Consider the following 23,482-nt stretch of genomic DNA (forward strand, 5'->3'; position numbering starts at 1 on the left):
CCAGGCACCGTACTAAGATTTGGGGTGCATACCAAAAAATCGGGTTGGACACAGTCCCTGTCCCACATCGGGTTCACAGTCTCAACGGGCCTCACGGATGTGACTTGGTGATAATTCCACACTGGAATCAATCAATCAATCAATCAATCAATGGCATTTATTGAGGGCTTCATTCATTCGATCGTATGATCAGAGACTTGGGTTTACTGCATGGAAGGAGGCAGTGGTAAACCGCTTCCATATTTGTACCAAGAAACACTACCAGAACGACGGCAGATAGAGGTGGGGCGTTCTGGAAGAGATGCGTCCGTGGCGTCGCTATGCGTCGGACGTGATCGGCACAAGACAGCAGCGACAAATGTATTTTAAATTAAATTAATTTTACTTAATAAATTATGCTCTGTCTCGCCAGTCTAGACTATAGCATTAACGTAAGTGCTATGGGGCTGAGGGTGGGGTGAATATCAAGGGCTGAAGAGGGTACAGATTGAAGTTAATAGGCAATGCAGACGGGAGAAGGAGTAGGGGAAATGAGGGCTTAGTAGGGGAAGGTCTCTTGGAGGAGATGTGATTTTAGTAAGGTTTTGAAGGTGGGGAGAGTGTGGTCTGTCAGATGTGAAAGGTGGGGGGAGTTCTTGGCCAGAGGGAGGACGTGGGCGAGAGGTCGGCAGCGAGGTACAGGGAGAAGGTTGGCGTTAGTGGAGGCGAGTGTGCAGGTTGAGTCATAGTAGAAAACTGGTGAGGTAAGTATGAGGGGGCAAGCAGATCGAGTGCTCTAATGCCAAGGGTAAGGTGCTTCTGTTTGGAAAGAGCCCGGGCTTTGGAGTCAGAAGTCATGGGTTCAAACCCCGGCTCGGGCAATTGTCAGCTGTGTGACTTTGAGCGAGTCACTTCACTTCTCTGTGCCTCAGTTACCTCATCTGTAAAATGGGGATTAAGACTGTGAGCCCCCTCGAGGGACAACCTGATCACCTTGTAACCTCCCCAGCGCTTAGAACAGTGCTTTGCACATAGTAAGCACTTGATATATTCCATCATTATTATTACTATTATTATTATGTGGAAGTGGATGGGCAATGACTGGAGGGTCTTGGGCAGTGGGGAGATGTGGCTGAACATTTTTTTTTTATACAAATTCAGTCATTCATTCAATCGCATTTATTGAGCGCTTACTGTGTGCAGAGCACTGTACTAAGCGCTGGGGAAGTACAAGTTGGCAACATTATAGAGACGGTCCCTACCCAACAGCGGGCTCACAGTCTAGAAGGGGGAGACAGACAACAAAACAAAACATATTAACAAAATAAAATATATAGAATAAATATGTACAAATAAATAAATAGAGTAATAAATACCTCAACTCTCTCCCATGTGCTGCTGCCCAACACAGGTGAGTTTTTATCCAGGTCTAGCCCCTTGTGACTTGGCCACACTTGTTTGTTGATAAAATTGAAACCACCAGGTGTGATTTCCCCTAAAATTTCCCTGGCTCCTCTCCAGGCCCTCCTTCCACCTGTCATCATCATCATCATCAACAATCGTATTTATTGAGCGCTTACTATGTGCAGAGCACTGTACTATGCGCTTGGGAAGTACAAATTGGCAACATATAGAGACAGTCCCTACCCAACAGTGGGCTCACAGTCTAAAAGGGGGAGACAGAGAACAAAACCAAACATACTAACAAAATAAAATAAATAGAATAGATATGTACAAATAAATAAATAAATAAATAAATAGAGTAATAAATATGTACAAACATATATACATATATGCAGGTGCTGTGGGGAAGGGAAGGAGGTAAGATGGGGGGATGGAGAGCGGGACGAGGGGGAGAGGAAGGAAGGGGCTCAGTCTGGGAAGGCCTCCTGGAGGAGGTGAGCTCTCAGCAGGGCCTTGAAGGGAGGAAGAGAGCGAGCTTGGTGGATGGGCAGAGGGAGGGCATTCCAGGCCCGGGGGACGACGTGGGCCGGGGGTCGATGGCGGGACAGGCGAGAGCGAGGTACGGTGAGGAGATTAGCGGTGGAGGAGCGGAGGGTGCGGGCTGGGCTGGAGAAGGAGAGAAGGGAGGTGAGGTAGGAGGGGGCGAGGGGATGGACAGCCTGGAAGCCCAGGGGGAGGAGTTTCTGCCTGATGGGCAGATTGATTGGTAGCCACTGGAGATTTTTGAGGAGGGGAGTCTCCCCCTCTGTGACTCTCTCATCTTTCCCAGAAGTATCTCAAGAGGCGATCTCCTGCCTCCTCTCAAAGCCCAGACCCTCCAACTGTGCCTCTAACCTCATTCCTTCAGTTTATCAAAACACTTGTCCCCTCCTTTCTCCCCTCCCTGACCGCCGCCTTCAACCGTTCACTTTCCAGAACAGTTCAGAAGCAATAGCTTCTTCTCCACTACTTTCAAACATGCTAACGTCTTCCTTACCCTAAAAACACCCACCACTGACCCCAGAGCTCCCTTCATTTATCACTTCCTCTCCCTCCCACCATTCCTCTCCAAACTCCTTCAGTTAGTCATCTATACCCCCCGAAGATGGTCCGTCTAGAGCCGTGTAGTGCAGATGGAGAAGCAGCGTGGCTCAGTGGAAAGAGCCCGGGCTTTGGAGTCTGAGGTCATGGGTTCGAACTCCGGCTCCGCCACATGTCTGCTGTGTGACCTTGGGCAAGTCACTTAACTTCTCGGAGCCTCAGTTACCTCATCTGTAAATGGGGATTGACTGTGAGCCCCATGTGGGACAACCTGATCATGTTATATCCCCCCAATGCTTAGAACAGTGCTTTGCACAAAGTAAGCGCTTAACAAATGCCATCATTATTATTATTATTATGGGGGTGTGGAGAGCGATACTGGTAGGGAGAACGATGCATAGTCCAGACTGGTGAGACCAGAGCTTATGCCAATTGGTAGTAGTGTGGAAAGGAAGGGACATAATAATAATCATAGCATTTATTAAGCGCTTACTATGTGCAAAGCACTGTTCTAAGCACTGGGGAGGTTACAAGGTGATCAGGTCGTCCCACGGGGGGCTCACAGTCTTAATCCCATTTGACAGATGAGGGAATTGAGGCCCAGAGAAGTGAAGTGAGTTGCCCAAAGTCACAGAGCTGACAATTGGTGGAGCTGGGCCTTGAACCCATGACCTCTGACTCCAAAGCCCACGCTCTTTCCACTGAGCCACAATATTTGGGAGGTGTTAGATAAGAAAAAACGACAGGGTTTGGCAGTGGAACGGATGTGAAAGTTGAAATAATAATAACAATAATAATAATAATAATAATGGCATTTGTTAAGCACTTACTATGGGCAAAGCACTGTTCTAAGCACTAGGGGGATACAAGGTGATCAGGTTGTCCCACGTGGGGCTCACAGTCTTAATCCCCATTTTACAGATGAGGGAACTGAGGCAGAGAGACAGGGTTAGGGTTAGGGTTAGACGTGGGCCGGGGGTCGACGGCGGGACAGGCGAAAACGAGGTACAGTGAGGAGATTAGTGGCAGAGGAGCGGAGGGTGCGGGCTGGGCTGGACAAGGAGAGAAGGGAGGTGAGGTAGGAGGGGGTAAGGGGATGGACAGCCTCATCTGCCTCACCCTCCACGTCCTGCCTCTGGCCTGGAACTCCCTTCCCCTTCAAGGGATGATCACTCTCCCCACCTTCAAAGCCTTGTGAAAAGCACCTCTCTTGCCAGCAGCCTTTACAGACTAAGCCCTCATTTCCCCTTCTCCCTCTGTCTCGCCCTTGCACTTGGATTTGCATTCTTTTTTCACCCCGCCCTCAACCCCACAGTACTTAAGTACATATTTGTAGTTCTGTTGCACCGACTCTGTTGTACTGGCTCTCCGGAGTGCTTAGTACAGTGCTCTGCACATGGTAGGTGCTGAATAAATACGATGGATTGATTGCTCCCGAGGTGCTGAAGCCAGGGCGCTGGCAAGGCCTATGGCCACTGCTGCCACTGCTGCCATGATTCTTTAGACTGTGAGCCCACTGTTGGGTAGGGACTGTCTCTATATGTTGCCAACTTGTACTTCCCAAGCGCTTAGTACAGTGCTCTGCACACTGTAAGCGCTCAATAAATACGATTGATGATGAGGATGATGAGTCCATTAGGAATAATTATTCCTTTCTTAATGGTACTCATGCAACTTGCCGAACTTTTGTTTTACCTAAGGCCCTAGATAATGATCTCACTTGCCCCACTCCGCTCCTAATTTCACAGAATGAAAGAGGTACCTACAGCGGAGTGGAAAGACAAAGGAGGCCCACATCTTACTCCCAGACCTGCCACTGCCCTGCTGTGTGTTCCTGGACAAGTCACCGAACCTCTCTGTGCAATAAAACATTGCTCCCCTTACCTCTCAGCCTGTGAAACTGTTATGGCATTTACCCCATGCCTGACTGGACTGTAGCGTCTCAGGGTTTAACACAGGGCTGGATCCATAATCATCCATCATCAGAAGCAGCGTGGCTCAGTGGAGAGAGCCCGGGCTTTGGAGCCAGAGGTCAGGGGTTCAAATCCCGGCTCCACCACTGGTCAGCTGCGTGACTTTGGGCAAGTCACTTACCTTCTTTGTGCCTCAGTTACCTCATCTGTAAAATGGGGATTCAGCCTGTGAGCCCTCCGTGGGACAACCTGATCACCTTGTACCCTCCCCAGTACTTAGAACAGTGCTTTGCACATGAGTAGGGACCGTCTCTATATGTTGCCAACTTGTACTTCCCAAGCGCTTAGTACAGTGCTGTGCACAAAGTGCTTAATAAATACAACTGAATGAATGAATGCCATCATTATTATTATTATTATTATAATAATCTCCCTCGTCCCCCTCTCCATCCCCCCATCTTACCTCCTTCCCTTCCCCACAGCACCTGTATATATGTATATATGTTTGTACATATTTATTACTCTATTCATTTATTTTACTTGTACATATCTATTCTATTCATTTTATTTTGTTAGTATGTTTGGTTTTGTCCTCTGTCTCCCCCGTTTAGACTGTGAGCCCACTGCTGGGTAGGGACTGTCTCTATATGTTGCCAACTTGTACTTCCCAAGCGCTTAGTACAGTGCTCTGCACACAGTAAGCGCTCAATAAATACAATTAATTGATTGATTGATTGAATATTATTATCATTTAATAAATACCATAAGAAATGAACCTTAGTGATTCTAATTTAGAAGTGGCAAAAATAGTACTTTTACAGTATATTAAGATAAATTCAAGCAAAAGCTTTGGCTCTTGAGTTCTTTACTTCGAAAAGGAATTTAAATTTACTACCTTAATTCATTTTTGACGATAAAAAACCAAGTCGTCACCTCCAAATAATTTATAACCAAAAGACACTGTAAATATACCAACATGAAATGGATGAAAAATAAAAGGAGAATGGAAGAAGAATGAACCCACTCAAAAATCAAGTAAGAAATATTAGAAGTGAAAGCAGAGTTAAAATATAAACGGTAAATTTACTGAGAGGCAGTTTGAGGACGTTATCTTTAAATCATTTATTAAAATGAAAAATTCAGAACTGAACCATATTTTTTGTTCTGTCTGAACCAGTTTCCTTCCAAAACACCACGAATATTTGCAAGAATATTTCCAAAACACCAAGATTACTGCCGGGAGTGGGGAGGGTGGAATTGGGGCAGGGAGGAATATAACCTCAGGTCAGCAGAAGGTGATCACATAGAAGATTTCTTGGAGAAGATAGGAGTTAAGTAGGGCTTCGAAGATGGGGAGAGCAGCGGTCTGACTGGTGTGAAAGGTGAGGGATTTGGGGGCAGGTGAAGGTTAGAGCAAGAAACCTGCCGCAGAAAAGAGAACGAGTCACAGTGAGTCGGTTAGCTCAAGAGGAATGAATATTGCATCCTGGAGAGAGGAAGGACAATATCCATGTCAGGACATATCATTGACTGAATTTACAGATTTTCCTCAAAATCCATCTATCGATCAATGACAAACCCTGAAGATCTAGGTGGAGGAGACGGATATTAAACATATTTGTTACGCTATTTTTTTATTTTTTTATTTTACTTGTACATACCTATTCTGTTTATTTTATTTTGTTAGTATGTTTGGTTTTGTTCTCTTTCTCCCCCTTTTAGACTGTGAGCCCACTGTTGGGTAGGGACTGTCTCTATATGTTGCCAACTTATACTTCCCAAGCGCTTAGTACAGTGCTCTGCACACAGTAAGCACTCAATAAATATGATTGATGATGATGATTACAGATAGGGGAAATAGGGTAGACTAGATAACTTATTCACATTGATGATGATGATGATGGTGGCATTTATTAATCGCTTATTATGTGCCAAGCTCTGTTCTAAGCTCTGGGTAGGTTACAAGCTGATCAGGTCGCCCCACGGGGGGCTCACAGTCTTAATCCCCATTTGACAGATGAGGGACCTGAGGCCCAGAGAAGTGAAGTGACTTGCCCAAAGTCACACAGCTGACAAGTGGCAGAGCTGGGATTTGAACCCATGACCTCTGACTCCAAAGCCCAGGCTCCTTCCACCGAGCCACGCTGCTTCTCTAGGCTGTGAACCTGTTGTTGGGTAGGGATTGTCTCTATCTGTTGCCAAATTATACTTTCCAAGCGCTTGGTACAGTGCTCTGTACACAGTAAGAGCTCAATAAATACGACTGAATGAATGAATGAATGGAATGAATGAGTGAATGTCAGGGACTGTGTATCTAACCCAGCACATATTGCAGTGCCTGGCACAGAAGCACTTAACCAATACAAAAAAAAAAATAAAAAATAATAATAATAAAAAGAACCGTCTCTATATGTTGCCGATTTGTACTTCCCAAGTGCTTAGTACGGTGCTCTGTACACAGTAAGCGCTCAATAAATATGATTGAATGAATAAAAAGGAGAGCTGCCATGTTTTACCTATAGAGTGGCTTGGCGTCCACGTGAATTGAGAAGTTGAATTTGATATCTCGATTTGTCAGGATTCTGAGAGCACAAATCAATCGACCCGGGAAGTGGGTGCCATTATTCTACATGCCTATGCAAGACCTTAATATCTTCACTCCTTCTTCAACATCTTTTACCTCATATCCCTCTCACACCTCCTCCCCATCTCCAACTGAATCGCAACGAACCGGGCTTCGCAATAATCATCATCGTAAACGTAGTTTCCCGAGGTCATTTTGTTCACAGCTTCTCGCATATATTGGTTCCACAATTAACACTACTTTCAAGTTGCATAATACTATAATCAATTGTATAATGCTATAATCAAATAACTTTCTCCTAACAATTGGTCTTACTTTCAGGATCGATAAAAAGTTTTGCATGGAATTACTAAGTTCGAGTTTCCCGCTGACTCATGAGACCGCTTCAAATAGTTATCTACCATTCGAGACAACCGGGCAGAATGTTTTCACTACAGTGCCCAAAATCCAACTGTGAGAGGCTTCGAGTCTTTTTTATATTATATTCACTATAATATAATATATATCATATCATATCACTATATTATGCCCCACTGCCCCTCCAATACCCTGCAAAAAGGCTCACTTGAGAAGCTTTTTGTCTTCAGACCAGTTCAACACAAGGTATTTAAATTACTCTCTTTTTGAAGGTGCCTGCAGTCTTTTGGGATCCACTGTGCAAATTGTAACATATCTCCAAAAACTGAGAAATGTACTCCTTTCTTACCATTCAAGATCGACCCCATTGCTTTTCCATGAGAACATACAAATATATAGGGTATATGTATATATGTTTGTACATATTTATTACTCTATTTATTTATTTATTTATTTTACTTGTACATATCTATTCTATTTATTTTATTTTGTTAATATGTTTTGTTTTGTTCTCTGTCTCCCCCTTCTAAACTGTGAGCTCACTGTTGGGTAGGGACCGTCTCTCTATGTTGCCAACTTGTACTTCCCAAGCTCTTAGTACAGTGCTCTGCACACAGTAAGTGCTCAATAAATATGATTGATTGATTGATTGATTGATTGATTGATTTGGGATCCACTGTGCAAATTGTAACATACCTCCAAAAACTGAGAAATGTACTCCTTTCTCACCATTCAAGATCAACCCCATTGCTTTTCCATGAGAACATACAAATATATAGGGTATATGTATATATGTTTGTACATATTTATTACTCTTTATTTATTTATTTTACTTGTACATATCTATTCTATTTATTTTATTTTGTTAATATGTTTGGTTTTGTTCTCTGTCTCCCCCTTCTAGACTGTGAGCTCACTGTTGGGTAGGGACTGTCTCTATAAGTTGCCAACTTGTACTTCCCAAGCGCTTAGTACAGTGCTCTGCACACAGTAAGCGCTCAATAAATATGATTGATTGATTGATTGATTGATTTGGGATCCACTGTGCAAATTGTAACATACCTCCAAAGGGAGGTATGCTTAGGGAAGCAGCGTGGCTCAGTGGAAAGAGCCCGGGCTTTGGAGTCAGAGGTCATGGGTTTGAATCCCGGCTCCGCCACATGTCTGCTGTGTGACCTTGGGCAAGTCACTTAACTTCTCTGAGCCTCAGTTACCTCATCTGTAAAATGGGGATTAAGACTGTGAGCCCCACGTGGGGCAACCTGATCACTTTGTATCCCAAGCGCTTAGAACAGTGCTTTGCACATAGTAAGCGCTTAACAAATGCCAACATTATTATTATTATTATTATTATTATTATCCAAAAACTGAGAAATGTACTCATTTCTCACCATTCAAGATCGACCCCATTGCTTTTCCATGAGAACACACAAATATATAGGGGAGAAAACTACAGGAGGGAAATGGCCTAGACAACATCTTCCCTGGCCCACAGTCCTTCGAGGCAGCAAAAAGTGTCAAATCGTGCAAGCCTACAGGTCTTGTGGGAAAATTATATGAATGTGCTCTGAAGAAGGCATCAAACCGAATTCCCTGGAAAAAGCCATCGTCTGGGTCAACTTCAAGTCTCATAGAAACAAGCCATAAAATGCACCTGATGAGCTCCTTGTGATGTAGGGTCTCTGTTACTCTGGTGAGTTCATTCTGTAACTGCTCCTGTTGAATTCTGGACTCATTAATGAAATCCTCCTGGGACTGAAGGGTTGCCTTCAGCTCCATCTTTTCCTCCTGGAGCACCTGAAGAAAAATGACAGGAGCCATTTCCTGCGCTTAGAACTGTCTGATGAAAGGGTTTGAAAGAAAAAAAAACAAAACACAAACACCCGGACAGTAGACTACACAGCTCTGAGATGAGCAGGGTTCAATGAAAGCGCTCTACTATTTTCATTCATTCATTCGATTGCATTTCTTGAGTGCTTACTGTGTGCAGAGCACTGTACTAAGCGCTTGGGAAGTACCAGTTGAGCCCCCTTAATTCTAGATGCAATTAATCAATCAATCAATCAATCGTATTTATTGAGCGCTTACTATGTGCAGAGCACTGTACTAAGCGCTTGGGAAGTACAAATTGGCAACACATAGAGACAGTCCCTACCCAACAGTGGGCTCACAGTCTAAAAGGGGGAGACAGAGAACAGAACCAAACATACCAACAAAATAAAATAAATATGATAGAAATGTACAAGTAAAATAAATAAATAAATAAATAGAGTAATAAATATGTACAACCATATATACATATATACAGGTGCTGTGGGGAAGGGAAGGAGGTAAGATGGGGAGTCAGAGAGGCAGAGCTGTTTTGGGGAGAAGATGGCAAGCGAACTAAAGCTAATGAAAAAAATCAGAGGCAGAAGGAATCTGACAGGTGGTTATTTTGTGGGATCAGTGAACAAGCCCGTTGTGGGCAGGGACTGTCTCTCTTTATTGATGAAGTGTACTTTCCAAATGCTTAGTACAGTGCTCTGCACACAGTAAGCACTCAGTAAATACGATTGAATGAATGAACGGATGAACAAAACCAATGGTAATGTACGTTATGTGGAACGTAAAGAAAACAATGGTGGACACGGATACAAGATGGGAATAAGGGTGCTGACGTCCACGCTCCTCTTCCCCGAGAACTCCCTATGTTCTTATTTTTACACTGACCTCCATCAGGCTTTCAGAATGTCTCAACTCTTCTTGGATTCGTTGCTGGTCCTTCAGTAATGCCTTATTGGTTCCAGCCAGATCCTCTACCCTCATGTGGAGTCGCTCTATCTCCAACTCATTGGCACAGATGGTGTCATTGGCCCTCTCTAGCTTACTGGTTAAGTGCTGGATTTCTGACTGATTGGACAGTTTGGTGGACTCTAGCCTCTGGGTCCAACTGGTGAGCTGAGCCTGGAAACACAGAGTCTGATGAGGTGGGTACAGGAATACTCCAGATTCACAGCACTCCGCAATGCATGCAACGGTGGGGGGGATACGCGCTATACCTCCTAGCTGACATGCCCCAGAAGATGGAAACGCTACCCCCGACTTAATGACCGATCACTCTCTGCACGGTGACGTCCTCCTCTTCTCCCATTCCCTCCCCTCCTCTGATCCCAACAGTTTTCCTGTGCCCCTCCTGTCCCCTCAATTGGACCCTCCCCTTTCCTGCCTCTCCCCTACCCACCCTCCAATGCCTCATTTTCTTTAAACTAGTAGCGATGCGCATCACGAGCCACAACACCGCTCTTTTCCACGCCCGTTGTAGCCTCCCCTTCACGCCCGAGCCCCAGACCTCAGTATCGAGATGCCGGGGGGCAAAGTGAGAAGCAGCATGGTCAGGTGGGAAGAGCAGGGTTCAAATCCCGGGTCCACCACTTTTCTCGCACGTAAAATGGGGATTCGATACCCGTTCTTCTTCCTACTTAGGTTGTGAGCCTCATCTGTGAAAAGGACTATGGGTGACTTCTTGGCACACTGAACGCACTTAGCAAACGCCGCAATTATTAGGTAGGACTAAGTCATTCTTCAGTACCTGCCAAGAAGTAGCTAATGCCCGCTCGTGAAATTCGAGGCCGAGATCTCTTTGCATAATATTACGATTCTCTTGCTGCTTCTAGTCCTTCAAGCTCTTAACCTTCTTCATCAACTGTAACGTCGTCAGAAGTATCTGCTGAATTCCCCCGGTTGAAACGTAAAGCCATTCCAATTTTGAATTTCTTCCCAAGTGCTAAAAATAGCCCGCTGATGTGAAATAATTTATCTTGGTTGGTTTAGTCATTCACTAAAATGGTGTCATTCAAATGGACTGGATTATTTCTTGAGCTTCTTTCTATCTCTCTTTATTCTCAGGCTCTAAACCTGAAAAATGATCTTGCTTTTATGATCCCGACTCCACCATGTCTGCTGTGTGATCTTGGGCAAGTCACTTAACTTCTCTGGGCCTCAGTTACCTCATCTGGAAAATGGGGATTAAGACTGTGAGCCCCACATGGGACAACCTGATCACCCTGTATCCTCCCCAGCGCTTAGAACAGTGCTTTGCACATAGTAAGCGCTTAACAAACGCTAATTATTATTATTATTGACAAGACTTGATGACAGCCAAGCATCAAAACCCCAAAAATTCACTTTATCTACATGTCGTCACAAATAATTGCAGCTCTTGCCGATGCTCCCCAAAGCAAAAGACAAAATGTAAGTTATTTATCCATGAAAAATGACATTTTTATGAAAAAAATCCTAGAATAAAGTCACTCCAGAAAAGGTTACTTTCTTAAGATCTGAAGGTTTTATTGTTTAAAATGTTTTAAATAAGTAAAGGAGAGTAATGTAAGTGTTACATCAATCTCTATTTGGCAAGGCGGCCTCTGGGATTCTGAAAAAAACCGAACTAATTTAGGAACTCTGGATGAAATAATTTCAGTAGAGAAATGTGAATTCAAGCTCTCCCACTGACTGACTTCTTTCGGTGGGCCCCTTTAACTTTGAAGAGCCTGTTCATCACCTATAAGACGGGAATCCTATAAAGTACTGGAGTCAACGTTTACTAAGGAGGCAAGGCAATATTGCAAATGCCAAGTTTTGCCGCGTTGTGGTACGGTCTGAATCACTTCTAATCGCTAATAATTCACGCTTGAATAACCGATCCAAGCTCATTCACGCTATTCTGTGGTTCATCGCTGGAAGTTTCACTGAGGCGTCGGGAAGCGGGGATCGGAAGGCATTACCGATTCCTTGGGAAACTCTCCCAAACAGACAGGCCACGAGCATCATCGAAAGCCTTTGAGATGATCCGCCAGGAGCTACTGTTTGGTGACAACTGTGAGCTGGGGGCGTCTAATAATATTACTACTACTAATAATAATGGTCATAGCATTCGTTAAGCGCTTACTAGGTGCCAAGCACTGTTCTAAGCACTGGGGGGATACAAGGTAATCAGGTTGTCCCACGTGGGGCTCACAGTCCTAATCCCCATTTTACAGATGAGGTAACTGAGGCACAGAGAAGTTCAGTGACTTGCCAGAGTCACACAGCTGACAACTGGTGGAGCCAGGATTAGAACCCACGACCCCTGATTCCCAAGCCCAGGCTCCTTCCACTGCTTCTCTACCCAAGAAGACCAGGAAAGGGTCTTGAACGGCTTCACCGAGTCAGTCCGGTGCCGTGGTCTGATGTCGGCCTGCAGAAAAGTCAGTCTTTAAACCGGCCTGGGCTGGGGAAATGCTGAGATTTTCAGCTCATAAGAGACCAATTAATTAATAATCACTGAATTCTACAATATGGTGGGGGGAGAGGGAGGCTGGCTGCCACACAGAGTGGCCCCTTTAAAAGCCCAACAATTAGGAGAGAAGGTCTGTAACGTTGCAGTCCGACACAAAGTTTATCTAGATTATAAGCTTCGTGAGGGCAGGGATCATGTCTACAACTACTGCACTGTTTTCTCCCAAGCACGTAGCCCAGTGCTCTGCACACAGTAAGATCTTGATAATAATAATAATGATAATAATGATAGCATTTATTAAGCACTTACTATGTGCAAAGCACAGTTCTAAGCACTGGGGAGGTTACCAGGTGATCAGGTCATCCCACGGGGGGCTCACAGTCTTAATCCCCATTTTGCAGATGAGGTAACTGAGGCACAGAGAAGTTAAGTGACTTGCCCAAAGTCATCATCATCATCATCATCAATCGTATTTATTGAGCGCTTACTGTGTGCAGAGCACTGTACTAAGTGCTTGGGAAGTACAAGTTGGCAACATATACAGTCCCTACCCAACAGTGGGCTCACAGTCTAAAAGGGGGAGACAGAGAACAAAACCAAACATACTAACAAAATAAAATAAATAGAATAGATATGTACAAGCAAAATAAATAAATAAATAAATAAATGAGTAATAAGTCACATAGCTGGCAATTGGCGGAGTCGGGATTTGAACCCATGACCTCTGACTCCAAAGCCCGGGCTCTTTCCACTGAGCCACGCTGATGTATATCATTGATTGTAAGCTCATTATGGGCAGGGAGCGTGTCCACTAATTCTTTTATATTGTAATCTTCCAAGTGCTTAGTACAGTACTCCGTGCATAATAAGCGCTCAATAAATACCATTGATTGATTGACTGATATCTGACCACGAGGGCCGGATTGATTAAGGAAGGCCATCCGGCTTCTCGGCCTTCCCTCGTACTTGACTCCAAATGGCAATAAAAAGCTGGCAACAACTAAGGGAATGGAATCCAGTCAGCTCGCTTGATACTTGGGCAACATACTGCAACAGCCTTCTCTCTTACTGCATCAGCCTTCTCTCTGATCTCCCATCCTCGTGTCTCTCCCCACTTCAATCCATACTTCATACTGTTGCCCGGATTATCTTTGTCCAGAAACGCTCTGGGCATGTTACTCCCCTCCTCAAAAATCTCCAGTGGCTACCAATCAATCTGCGCATCAGGCAGAAACTCCTCACCCTGGGCTTCCAGGCTGTCCATCCCCTCGCCCCCTCCTCCCTCCCCTCCCTTCTGTCCTTCTACTGCCCAGCCCGCACCCTCCGCTCCTCCACCACTAATCTCCTCACTGTACCTCGCTCTCGCCTGTCCCGCCATCGATCCCCGGCCCACGTCCTCCCCCGGGCCTGGAATGCCCTCCCTCTGCCCATCCGCCAAGCTAGCTCTCTTCCTCCCTTCAAGGCCCTCCCTACTGAGAGCTCACCTCCTCCAGGAGGCCTTCCCAGACTGAGCCCCTTCCTTCCTCTCCCCCTCGTGCCCCTCTCCATCCCCCATCTTACCTCCTTCCCTTCCCCACAGCACCTGTATATATGTATATATGTTTGTACATATTTATTACTCTATTTATTTATTTATTTATTTTACTTGTACATATCTATTCTATTTATTTTATTTTGTTAGCATGTTTGCTTTGTCTCCCCCTTTTAGACTGTTAGCCCACTGTTGGGTAGGGACTGTCTCTATATGTTGCCAATTTGTACTTCCCAAGAGCTTAGTACAGTGCTCTGCACACAGTAAGCGCTCAATAAATACAATTGATGATGATGATACCTCACTTGAAGAAATTTAACTTCTGGGCACCAAAGCACTTGTACTTCCCAAGTGCTTAGTACAGTGCTCTGCACACAGTAAGTGCTCAATAAATACGATTGAATGAATGAATCTGCTGAGTGGTGCTTTGGAACCGGTAGCTCAATCAGCTCTCCCCCTCCCACCTCGCCTCACTGATCCAGCCCACACATTCTGCTCCTCTGGCACCGGCTCCACCGTGCCCCGATCTCGTCTATCTCATTGCCGACCCCTTCCCCGCATCCTCCCCCTCGCCTGAATTTCCTCCCCTCCCATAAAATAATAATAATAATAATGGTGGCATTTGTTAAGCTCTTACTATGTGCAAAGCACTGTTCTAAGCGCTGGGGGGATACAAGGTGATCTGGTTGTCCCACGTGGGGCTCACAGTCGTAATCCCCATTTTACAGATGAGGGAACTGAGGCACAGAGAAGTGAAGTAACTTGCCCAAGGTCACACAGCAGACATGTGGCGGAGCCGGGATTCGAACCCATGACATCTGACTCCAAAGCCCGGGCTCTTTCCACTGAGCCACGCTGCTTCTACAACTGCCAGACCACCACTCGCTCCACCTTCAAAGCACAATTAAGGTCACATCTTCTCCACGAAGCCTTCCCCACTTAAGCCCTCTTTTCCCCGGCTGGCTCTCCCTTCTGTGTCGTCTATCCGCTTGGATCTTTAATAATAATAATAATGGTATTTATTAAGCGCTTAAGCATGGAGTACTGTACTAAGCACTTGGGAAGTACCAGTCGGCAACATATAGAGACGGTCCCTACCCAAGAATGGGCTCACAGTCTAGAAGGGTGGGACAGACAACAGAACAAAACACGTGGACAGGTTTTCAAGTCGTCAGAACAAATAGAATTAAAGGTAAATGCACATCATTAACAAAATAAATAGAATAGTAAATGTGTAAAAGTAAAATAGAGTAATAAATCTGTCCAGATATATATACAGGTGCTGTGGGGAGGGGAAGGAGGTAGGGCAGGGGGGATGGGGAGGAGGAGAGGGAAAAGGGGGCTCAGTCTGGGAAGGCCTCTAAATGTTTATATGTGACAGATGATTACTTTCCCGACCTTCCACTGATTGATAATGCAAGGAGGGAGGGCAAATCAAAAGTTGTCAAGAAGCTAAAGTAATAATAATAATGATGGCATTTATTAAGCGCTTACTATGTGCAAAGCACCGTTCTAAGTGCTGGGGAGGTTACAAGGTGATCAACAGTACGGCAGAGAAGCAGACTGCTAGGAGACAACTATTGCAGGCAGCCGGGCTTCAATTAATTTAGAAAGAGACCGTTCTTTTCGAGAAGAGGCTTGGAGAAGACTGGGAGACCTAGAGGCGGACAGGAAAGCAGCAAGAAGCTGTTGCTTTCTTTCTCATTTCTCAGGGTGGCACCTGGAGAGTTTCCAGTCTTGACTAAAAGAGGGAGAGTCAAGCAGAGAGAAGCAGCGTGGCTCAGCGGAAACAGCCCGGGCTTTGGAGTCAGAGATCATGGGTTCAAATCCCGGCTCTGCCAACTACCAGCTGGGTGACTTTGGGCAAGTCACTTCATTTCTCTGGGCCTCAGTTCCCTCATCTGTAAAATGGGGGTTAAGACTGTGAGCCCCTCGTGGGACAACCTGATCACCATGTAACCTCCCCAGCTGCTTAGAACAGTGCTTTGCACATAGTAAGTGCTTAATAAATGCTATCATTATTATTATTATTACTATTATTATTATTATTATTATTATCTATTCCATTCCTAGCTCGGGCAGTGGCTAGCGAGTGGAAGGCGATCCGCTACAAGTCAAAACTCACCCGTGCTGGGCAGCAGCGGCAGGGGAGAGAGTCGAGGGTGGAGATTCAAGTTGACTGCGCATGCACCTGCAGTGATACATGCAGCAGTGCAGCCAAAGGTGATCTGTCTGAATGCATTTGACTCTTCCCTCCCGCTTCTAGACACACTCCCCCTGCCCGGGGTAGTGGCTAGAGCTCGGCCCTGGGAATCAGAAGTTCACGGATTCTAAACCCGGCTCTGCCGCTTGTCTGCCGTGTGATCTTGGACAAGTCACTTCACTTCCCTGGGCCTCAGTTACAGCATCTGTAAAATGGGGATGGAGACTGTGAGCCCCACGTGGGACAGGGACTATGACCAACCCAAGTTGCTTGTATCCTCCCCAGCGCTTAGTAGAGGGCCTGGCACATAGTAAGCACTTAACAAATACGAGAATTATTATTATTATCACCCTCCAGTCATCTTTTTAATGGTATTCATTGAGGGCTATGTGCACATAGTAAGCACTTAACAAATACGAGAATTATTACTATTATTACCCTCCAGTCATCTTTTCAATGGTATTCATTGAGGGCTATGTGCAAGGCACTGTACTAAGTGCTGGGGTAGATTATAATGATGTACTTGTTAAGTGCTTACTATGTGCCAGGCACTGTATTAAGTGTGGGGGTAGATACAAGTTAATCAGGTTGGTAACAGTCCCTGTCCCACATGGGGCTCGCAATCTTAATCCCCATTTTGCAGATAAAGGAACTGAGGCACAGAAGAATGAAGTGACTTGCCTAAGGTCACACAGCAGACAAGTGGCGGGGTGGGGATTAGAACCCAGTTCCCTTTTACTTCCAGGTCTGTGCACTATCCACTAGGCCACACTGCAAACTATCCTGATGTTCTTTTCCTGTGGCTCAGTGGAAAGAGCCCGGGCTTTGGAGTCAGAGGTCATGGGTTCGAATCCCGGCTCTGCCACATGTCTGCTGTGTGACCTTGGGCAAGTCACTTCACTTCTCTGAGCCTCAGTTACCTCATCTGTAAAATGGGATTAAGACTGTGAGCCCCACGTGGGACAACCTGATCACTTTGTATCCCCCCCAGCGCTTAGAACAGTGCTTTGCACATAGTAAGCGCTTAACAAATGCCAACATTATTATTATTATTATGTCTGGAATGTGAGCCTCTTGTGAGAGGCCTGCTACGTCGAAATGAATGTTGCTTGGCTTCCCATGTTTCGATACAGGGCTCTTTGCATTACATCCCGGCTCCGCCACTTGTCAGCTGTGTGACTTTGGGCGAGTCACTTCACTTCTGTGGGCCTCAGTTCCCTCATCTGTAAAATGGGGATGAAAACTGGGAGCCCCCCGTGGGACAACCTGATCACCTTGTAGCCTCCCCAGCGCTTAGAACGGTGCTTTGCACATAGTAAGCGCTTAACAAATGCCAACATTATTATTATTATTATATGTGTCATCACTGTCATTAATACTTCTACTACACTGTCTGGCTAGAGTCTTTTCGGCTTCACTCACACAGATGGTTAGGAGCTCAGTCCTATTATAATGGCCTTTATTTGGCGCTTACCGTGTGCAAAGCACTCTTCTAAGCGCTGGGGAGGTTCCAAGGTGATCAGGTTGTCCCACGGGGGGGGCTCACAGTCTTCATCCCCATTTTACAGATGAGGTAACTGAGGCTCAGAGAAGTGAAGTGACTCGCCCTAAGTCACAGAGCTGACAAGTGGCAGAGTCGGGATTTGAACCCGCGACCTCTGACTCCAAAGCCCGGGCTCTTTCCACTGAGCCACGCTGCTTCCCTATTAGCATGACCTCTGAATTCAAAGACCAGTGGAACTCTATATACCTATAAGTCTTGTCTTATGCTGTCGAGTCGGCTCCGACCCACGGCGACGCCATGGATACGTCTATCCCAGAACATCCCATCTCCATCTGCAGTCGCTCCGGTAGTGTACCCATAGCGTTTTCTTGGTAAAAACACAGAAGCTGTTTACCATTCCCTCCTTCCATGCGGTCAACTTGAGTCTCTGCCCTCGACTCTCTCCCATGTGCTGCTGCCCAGCACGGGTGAGTTTTGACTTGTAGCCGATCGCCTTCCACTCGCTAGCCACCGGCCAAGCTAGGAATGGAATGGACAGGCCTCTGCTTGACTCTCCCTCCCACAGCCGAGACTGGTAGACTACTGGAAACTCTCCACGTGCGACCTTGAGAAGGTATATAATTACATACAGAGATACATAGCTCTATATACGTACATATAGGTATATAGAGATCCACTATCTCCAGTGGCTACCAATCAATCTGCGCATCAGGCAGAAACTCCTCACCCTGGGCTTCCAGGCTGTCCATCCCCTCGCCCCCTCCTACCTCCCCTCCCTTCTCTCCTTCTCCAGCCCAGCCCGCACCCTCCTCTCCTCCACCGCTGATCTCCTCACCGTACCTCGCTCTCGCCTGTCCCGCCATCGACCCCCGGCCCACGTCCTCCCCCGGGCCTGGAATGCCCTCCCCCTGCCCATCTGCCAAGCTAGCTCTCTTCCTCCCTTCAAGGCCCTGCTGAGAGCTCACCTCCTCCAGGAGGCCTTCCCAGACTGAGCCCCTTCCTTCCTCTCCCCCTCGTCCCCCTCTCCATCCCCCCATCTTACCTCCTTCCCTTCCCCACAGCACCTGTATATATGTATATATGTTTGTACATATTTGTTACTCTATTTATTTATTTTACTTGTACATATCTATTCCATTTATTTTATTTTGTTAGTATGTTGGTTTTGTTCTCTGTCTCCCCCTTTTAGACTGTGAGCCCACTGTTGGGTAGGGACTGTCTCTATATGTTGCCAACTTGTACGTCCCAAGCGCTTAGTACAGTGCTCTGCACACAGTAAGCGCTCAATAAATACAATTGATGATGATGATGATGATGTTTGAACTCAGAGGTCATGCTAGTAGGACTGAGATCCTAATCACCTGTGTGAGTGAAGCCAAAAAGACACTAACCACACGGTGTAGTAGAAGTATTAATGACAGTGATGAAGCACATAATATGCTGCCAACTTGTACTTCCCAAGTGCTTAGTACAGTGCTCTGCACACAGTAAGCGCTCAATACATACGATTGAATGAATGTAATGCAAAAAGCATTGTATGTATATAGAGCTACATATCTCTAGATGCATCTTACCTTCATTCATTCAATCGTATTTACTGAGCGCTTACTGTGCGCAGAGCACTGGACTAAGCGCTTGGGAAGTACAAGTTGGCAACATATAGAGACGGTCCCTACCCAACAGCGGGCTCCCACTTCATTCATTCAATCGTATTTATTGAGCGCTTACTGTGTGCAGAGCACTGGACTAAGAGCTTGGGAAGTACAAGTTGGCAACATCTAGAAACGGTCCCTACCCAACGGTGGGCTCACAGTCTAGAAGGGGGAGACAGAGAACAAAACAAAACATGTGGACAGGTGTCAAGTCGTCAGAACAAATAGAATTAAAGCTAAATGCACATCATTAACAAAATAGAATAGTAAATATGTACAAGTAAAATAAATAGAGTAATAAATCTGTACAAACATATATACAGGTGCTGTGGGGAGGGGAAGGAGGTAGGGCAGGGAGGATGGGGAGGAGGAGAAGAAAAAGGGGGCTCAGTCAGAGAAGTCCTCTTGGAGGAGGTGAGCTCTCATTCAATTGTATTTACTCATTCATTCATTCAATTGTATTTATTGAGCGCTTACTGTGTGCAGAGCACTGTACTAAGCGCTTGGGAAGTACAAGTTGGCAACATATAGAGACGGTCCCCACCCAACAGCGGGCTCACAGTCTAGAAGGGGGAGACAGACAACAAAACCAAACATATTATCAAAATAAAATAAATAGAAATAATATGTACAAGTAAAATAGGGTAATAAATTCATTCATTCAATCATATTTATTGAGCGCTTACTGTGTGCAAAGCACTGTACTAAGCACTTGGGAAGTCCAAGTTGGCAACATATAGAGACGGTCCCTACCCAACAGTGGGCTCACAGTCTAGAAGGGGGAGACAGAGAACAAAACAAAACACATTATCAAAATAAAATAAATAGAATAAATATGTACAAATCAATTAAATAAATATCTACATATATACATATATACAGGTGCTGTGGGGAGGGAAAGGAGGTAAGGCCGGGGGGATGAGGAGGGGGATGAGGGCGAGAGGAAGGAGGGGGCTCAGTCTGGGAAGGCCTCCTGGAGGTGGTGAGCACTTACTGTGTGCAGAGCACTGTACTAAGCGCTTGGGAAGTACAAGTCGGCAACATATAGAGACGGCCCCTACCCAACAACAGGCTCACAGTCTAGTTACGAGAACATAGTGGCTAAGACACACTCTGGGACAAGATTCCCCCTTATGCGTGGTCTTAAACTGACCTCTTTCTCGACCCCTGGCCCACGTCCTCCCCCGGGCCTGGAATGCCCTCCCTCTGCCCATCCGCCAAGCTAGCTCTCTTCCTCCCTTCAAGGCGCTGCTGAGAGCTCACCTCCTCTAGGAGGTCTTCCCAGACTGAGCCCCTTCCTTCCTCTCCCCCTCGTCCCCCTCTCCATCCCCCCATCTTACCTCCCCCCCTTCCCCACAGCACCTGTATATATGTATATATGTTTGTACATATTTTTTACTCTATTTATTTATTTATTTAATTTATTTGTACATATCTATTCTATTTATTTTATTTTGTTAGTATGTTTGGTCTCTGTCTCCCCCTTTTAGACTGTGAGCCCACTGTTGGGTAGGGACTGTCTCTATATGTTGCCAATTTGTACTTCCCAAGCGCTTAGTACAGTGCTCTGCACATAGTAAGTGCTCAATAAATATGATTGATGATGATGATGATGATGATGATGATGGCACAGCAATGCCACGTGGCCTCTGCAAGGGGCCGGGTGGCACGGGTGCCATAGGCCAGAGATTCTCTCTCAGCGACACCAAGGTGGGCGGGTGTAATCTCACCCTCCGCAACACTGCCCTGGAACCCTAGGACAGCTTTTCTCACTGTGTAGCCCGGTGTAAAGTCCGACAAATTTGAAAGGATTGGTGCCAAGGCAGCGCAGCCTAGTGGTTAGAGCACGGGCCTGAGAGTCGGAAGGAACTGGGTTCTAATCCTGGCTTCGTCACCCGTCTCCTGTGTGACCTTAGGCAAGTCACTTCACTTCTCTGTGCCTCAGTTACCTCGGCTGTCAAATGAGGATTAAGACTCTGAGCCCCCTTTTTCCTCTCCTCCTTCCCCTCCCCACGGCACCTGTATATATGTTTGTACAGATTTATTACTCTATTTTACTTGTACATATTTACTATTCTATTTATTTTGTTAATGATGTGCATTTAGCTTTAATTCTATTTGTTCTGCCAACTTGACACCTGTCCACATGTTTTGTTTTGTTGTCTGTCCCCCCCCCTTCTAGACTGTGAGCCCATTGTTGGGTAGGGACTGTCTCTATATGTCGCCGACTTGTACTTCCCAAGCACCCAGTACAGTGCTCTGCACACAATCAATCAATCAAGCAATCGTATTTATTGAGCGCTTACTGTAATAAGAGTATTATTACTCTTAAAATGCCTCTCCAAGGCTCCATCAGTGTCAGCTCTGATCCTGTCAGGGCAGAATCCCTCCCTGCAGGAGCTTCTGTGGAGTGACATCTGGAGAAGCAACCCATTAAGCGTGAAGCTCTCAGCAAGAACCTCTTATCCCTGTCTGCTGTGATTGTGTCAACATGGGCTTCTTCCCTGCAGGAATCCCGGTCTGTTCAATTAACTGCCGCGGTTATACTAACTCAAAGCAGCAGATTACCCTTTCAGAGACAAACATCTTAAAAATTGAGTTAGGCAAAGACTGTTTAGTTGGAGGGCATCAGCTGCAGTAAAAGTCCCTGATTAGCAGTCAACCTAAAGTTTCCAGCTCTATGATGGGTGCTGGGTCGGTCTGCGGCTCGACAGTTTTCAAAGAAATAGACATTTTTTAACCATCCCTCCCAACACGGATATAAATAGGATATTAAATATCTTGTGATAATGGCACTAACATTATCTATCTTCTAAACCTATCTCTTTTACTTCCCAAGCGCTTCGTACAGTGCTCTGCACACAGTAAGCGCTCAATAAATAAAATTGATTGATTTTAAACCTTCTAAACCTATTATCTATCTATCTTCTAAACCTAAATCAGTAGTACTGATTTTTTTTCTGTGTTGTGTAGAGGGTGTTTTTGTTGTTTCACATTTGGAATTATTGCAATCTTCTTACAGGGGGAAGGACTAGCGGAGTCCAGACTGGATTTCTTTTTTTTTTTTTTAAAGGCTTCCTTTTTCCTTCTCATCACCTGAAAGGCCCTAAACAATATATGTTTTTCAACCCAGCATTTTCTTTCTATAATTTCTTTTATTATTATTATTACTGCTCCTCTGGCATATATTAAATGCTTATCACATGCCAAGCACAGCTGTCTATACAAAATAATCAGATCTGAAACGGCCCCTGTCCCATATGGGGTGTATGGGCTAAGAGGAAGGGAGACCGGGTATTTTTCTCCCATTTTGCTGGTCAGGAAACTGAGGCCCAGAGAGGTCAAGTGTGACTTGCCCTAGATCCCAAAGCAGGCATCGGGTAGCACCCACGTCTTCTGACAGCTGGGCCCATACTCATTCCAGCAGACTTCGCAGCCTCTCGTGAATGATGGAGGCTCTTCCTGGCTTTTCAATCTAATTGCATACCAAAGCTTTATATATACAGTTCACATTTGTTTAGCTTTCATTTTCCTTTCCATTGACACAATCAGTCCACAAGCTGTGAGGTCACTGAGGGTAGGGATCAGTTCTTTAATTTCTTCTATCTCTTTTCTAAACACTTAGAGGGTGCTTTCCGTTTGCTAGGCACTTGAGAATATAATGAAGATGACTCTCTAAGGAAAGAAAATGATGGCTCTTTTTGTGGAAATGTCAGCGCGGCAAGTATTAGATGAAAGTTGTTTGCAGCCCTTGGAGTTGCACAGTCTCAGAGGGAGGGACAGCAGGTATCTTATCCCCATTTTGCAGAAGAAAAACTGGAATCTCAGGGAGGTTATATAGCCACAATTTATTTATTTATATTAATGTATTTCTCCCCCTCTAGGCTGTAAGTTCACTGTGGGCAGGGAATGTCTTTCGGCTCTGTTAATGATGGCATTTGTTAAAGCGCTTACTATGCGCAAAGCACTGTTCTAAGTGCTGGGGAGGATACAAGGTGATCGGGTTGTCCCACGT

At 45.5% G+C, this 23,482-nt stretch overlaps 1 protein-coding gene across 3 annotated transcripts in view; it reads right to left on the reverse strand.

The window, feature by feature from the left end:
- The window catches only part of CEP63 (centrosomal protein 63), a 98,932-nt gene that overhangs the window by 37,282 nt on the left and 38,168 nt on the right, over positions 1-23,482 (reverse strand). For 2 of the 3 annotated variants that reach the window (XM_038744458.1, XM_038744457.1), the window contains one exon: positions 8,972-9,114. In XM_038744458.1, coding sequence (XP_038600386.1) covers positions 8,972-9,114 — 143 coding nt within the window. Of the gene's footprint in view, positions 1-8,971; positions 9,115-10,029; positions 10,264-23,482 lie in introns of all 3 variants that reach the window. The other variant, XM_038744456.1, reaches the window with a different exon arrangement.

Source organism: Tachyglossus aculeatus, chromosome 1, assembly GCF_015852505.1.
Source record: "Tachyglossus aculeatus isolate mTacAcu1 chromosome 1, mTacAcu1.pri, whole genome shotgun sequence".
Lineage (NCBI taxonomy): Eukaryota > Metazoa > Chordata > Mammalia > Monotremata > Tachyglossidae > Tachyglossus > Tachyglossus aculeatus.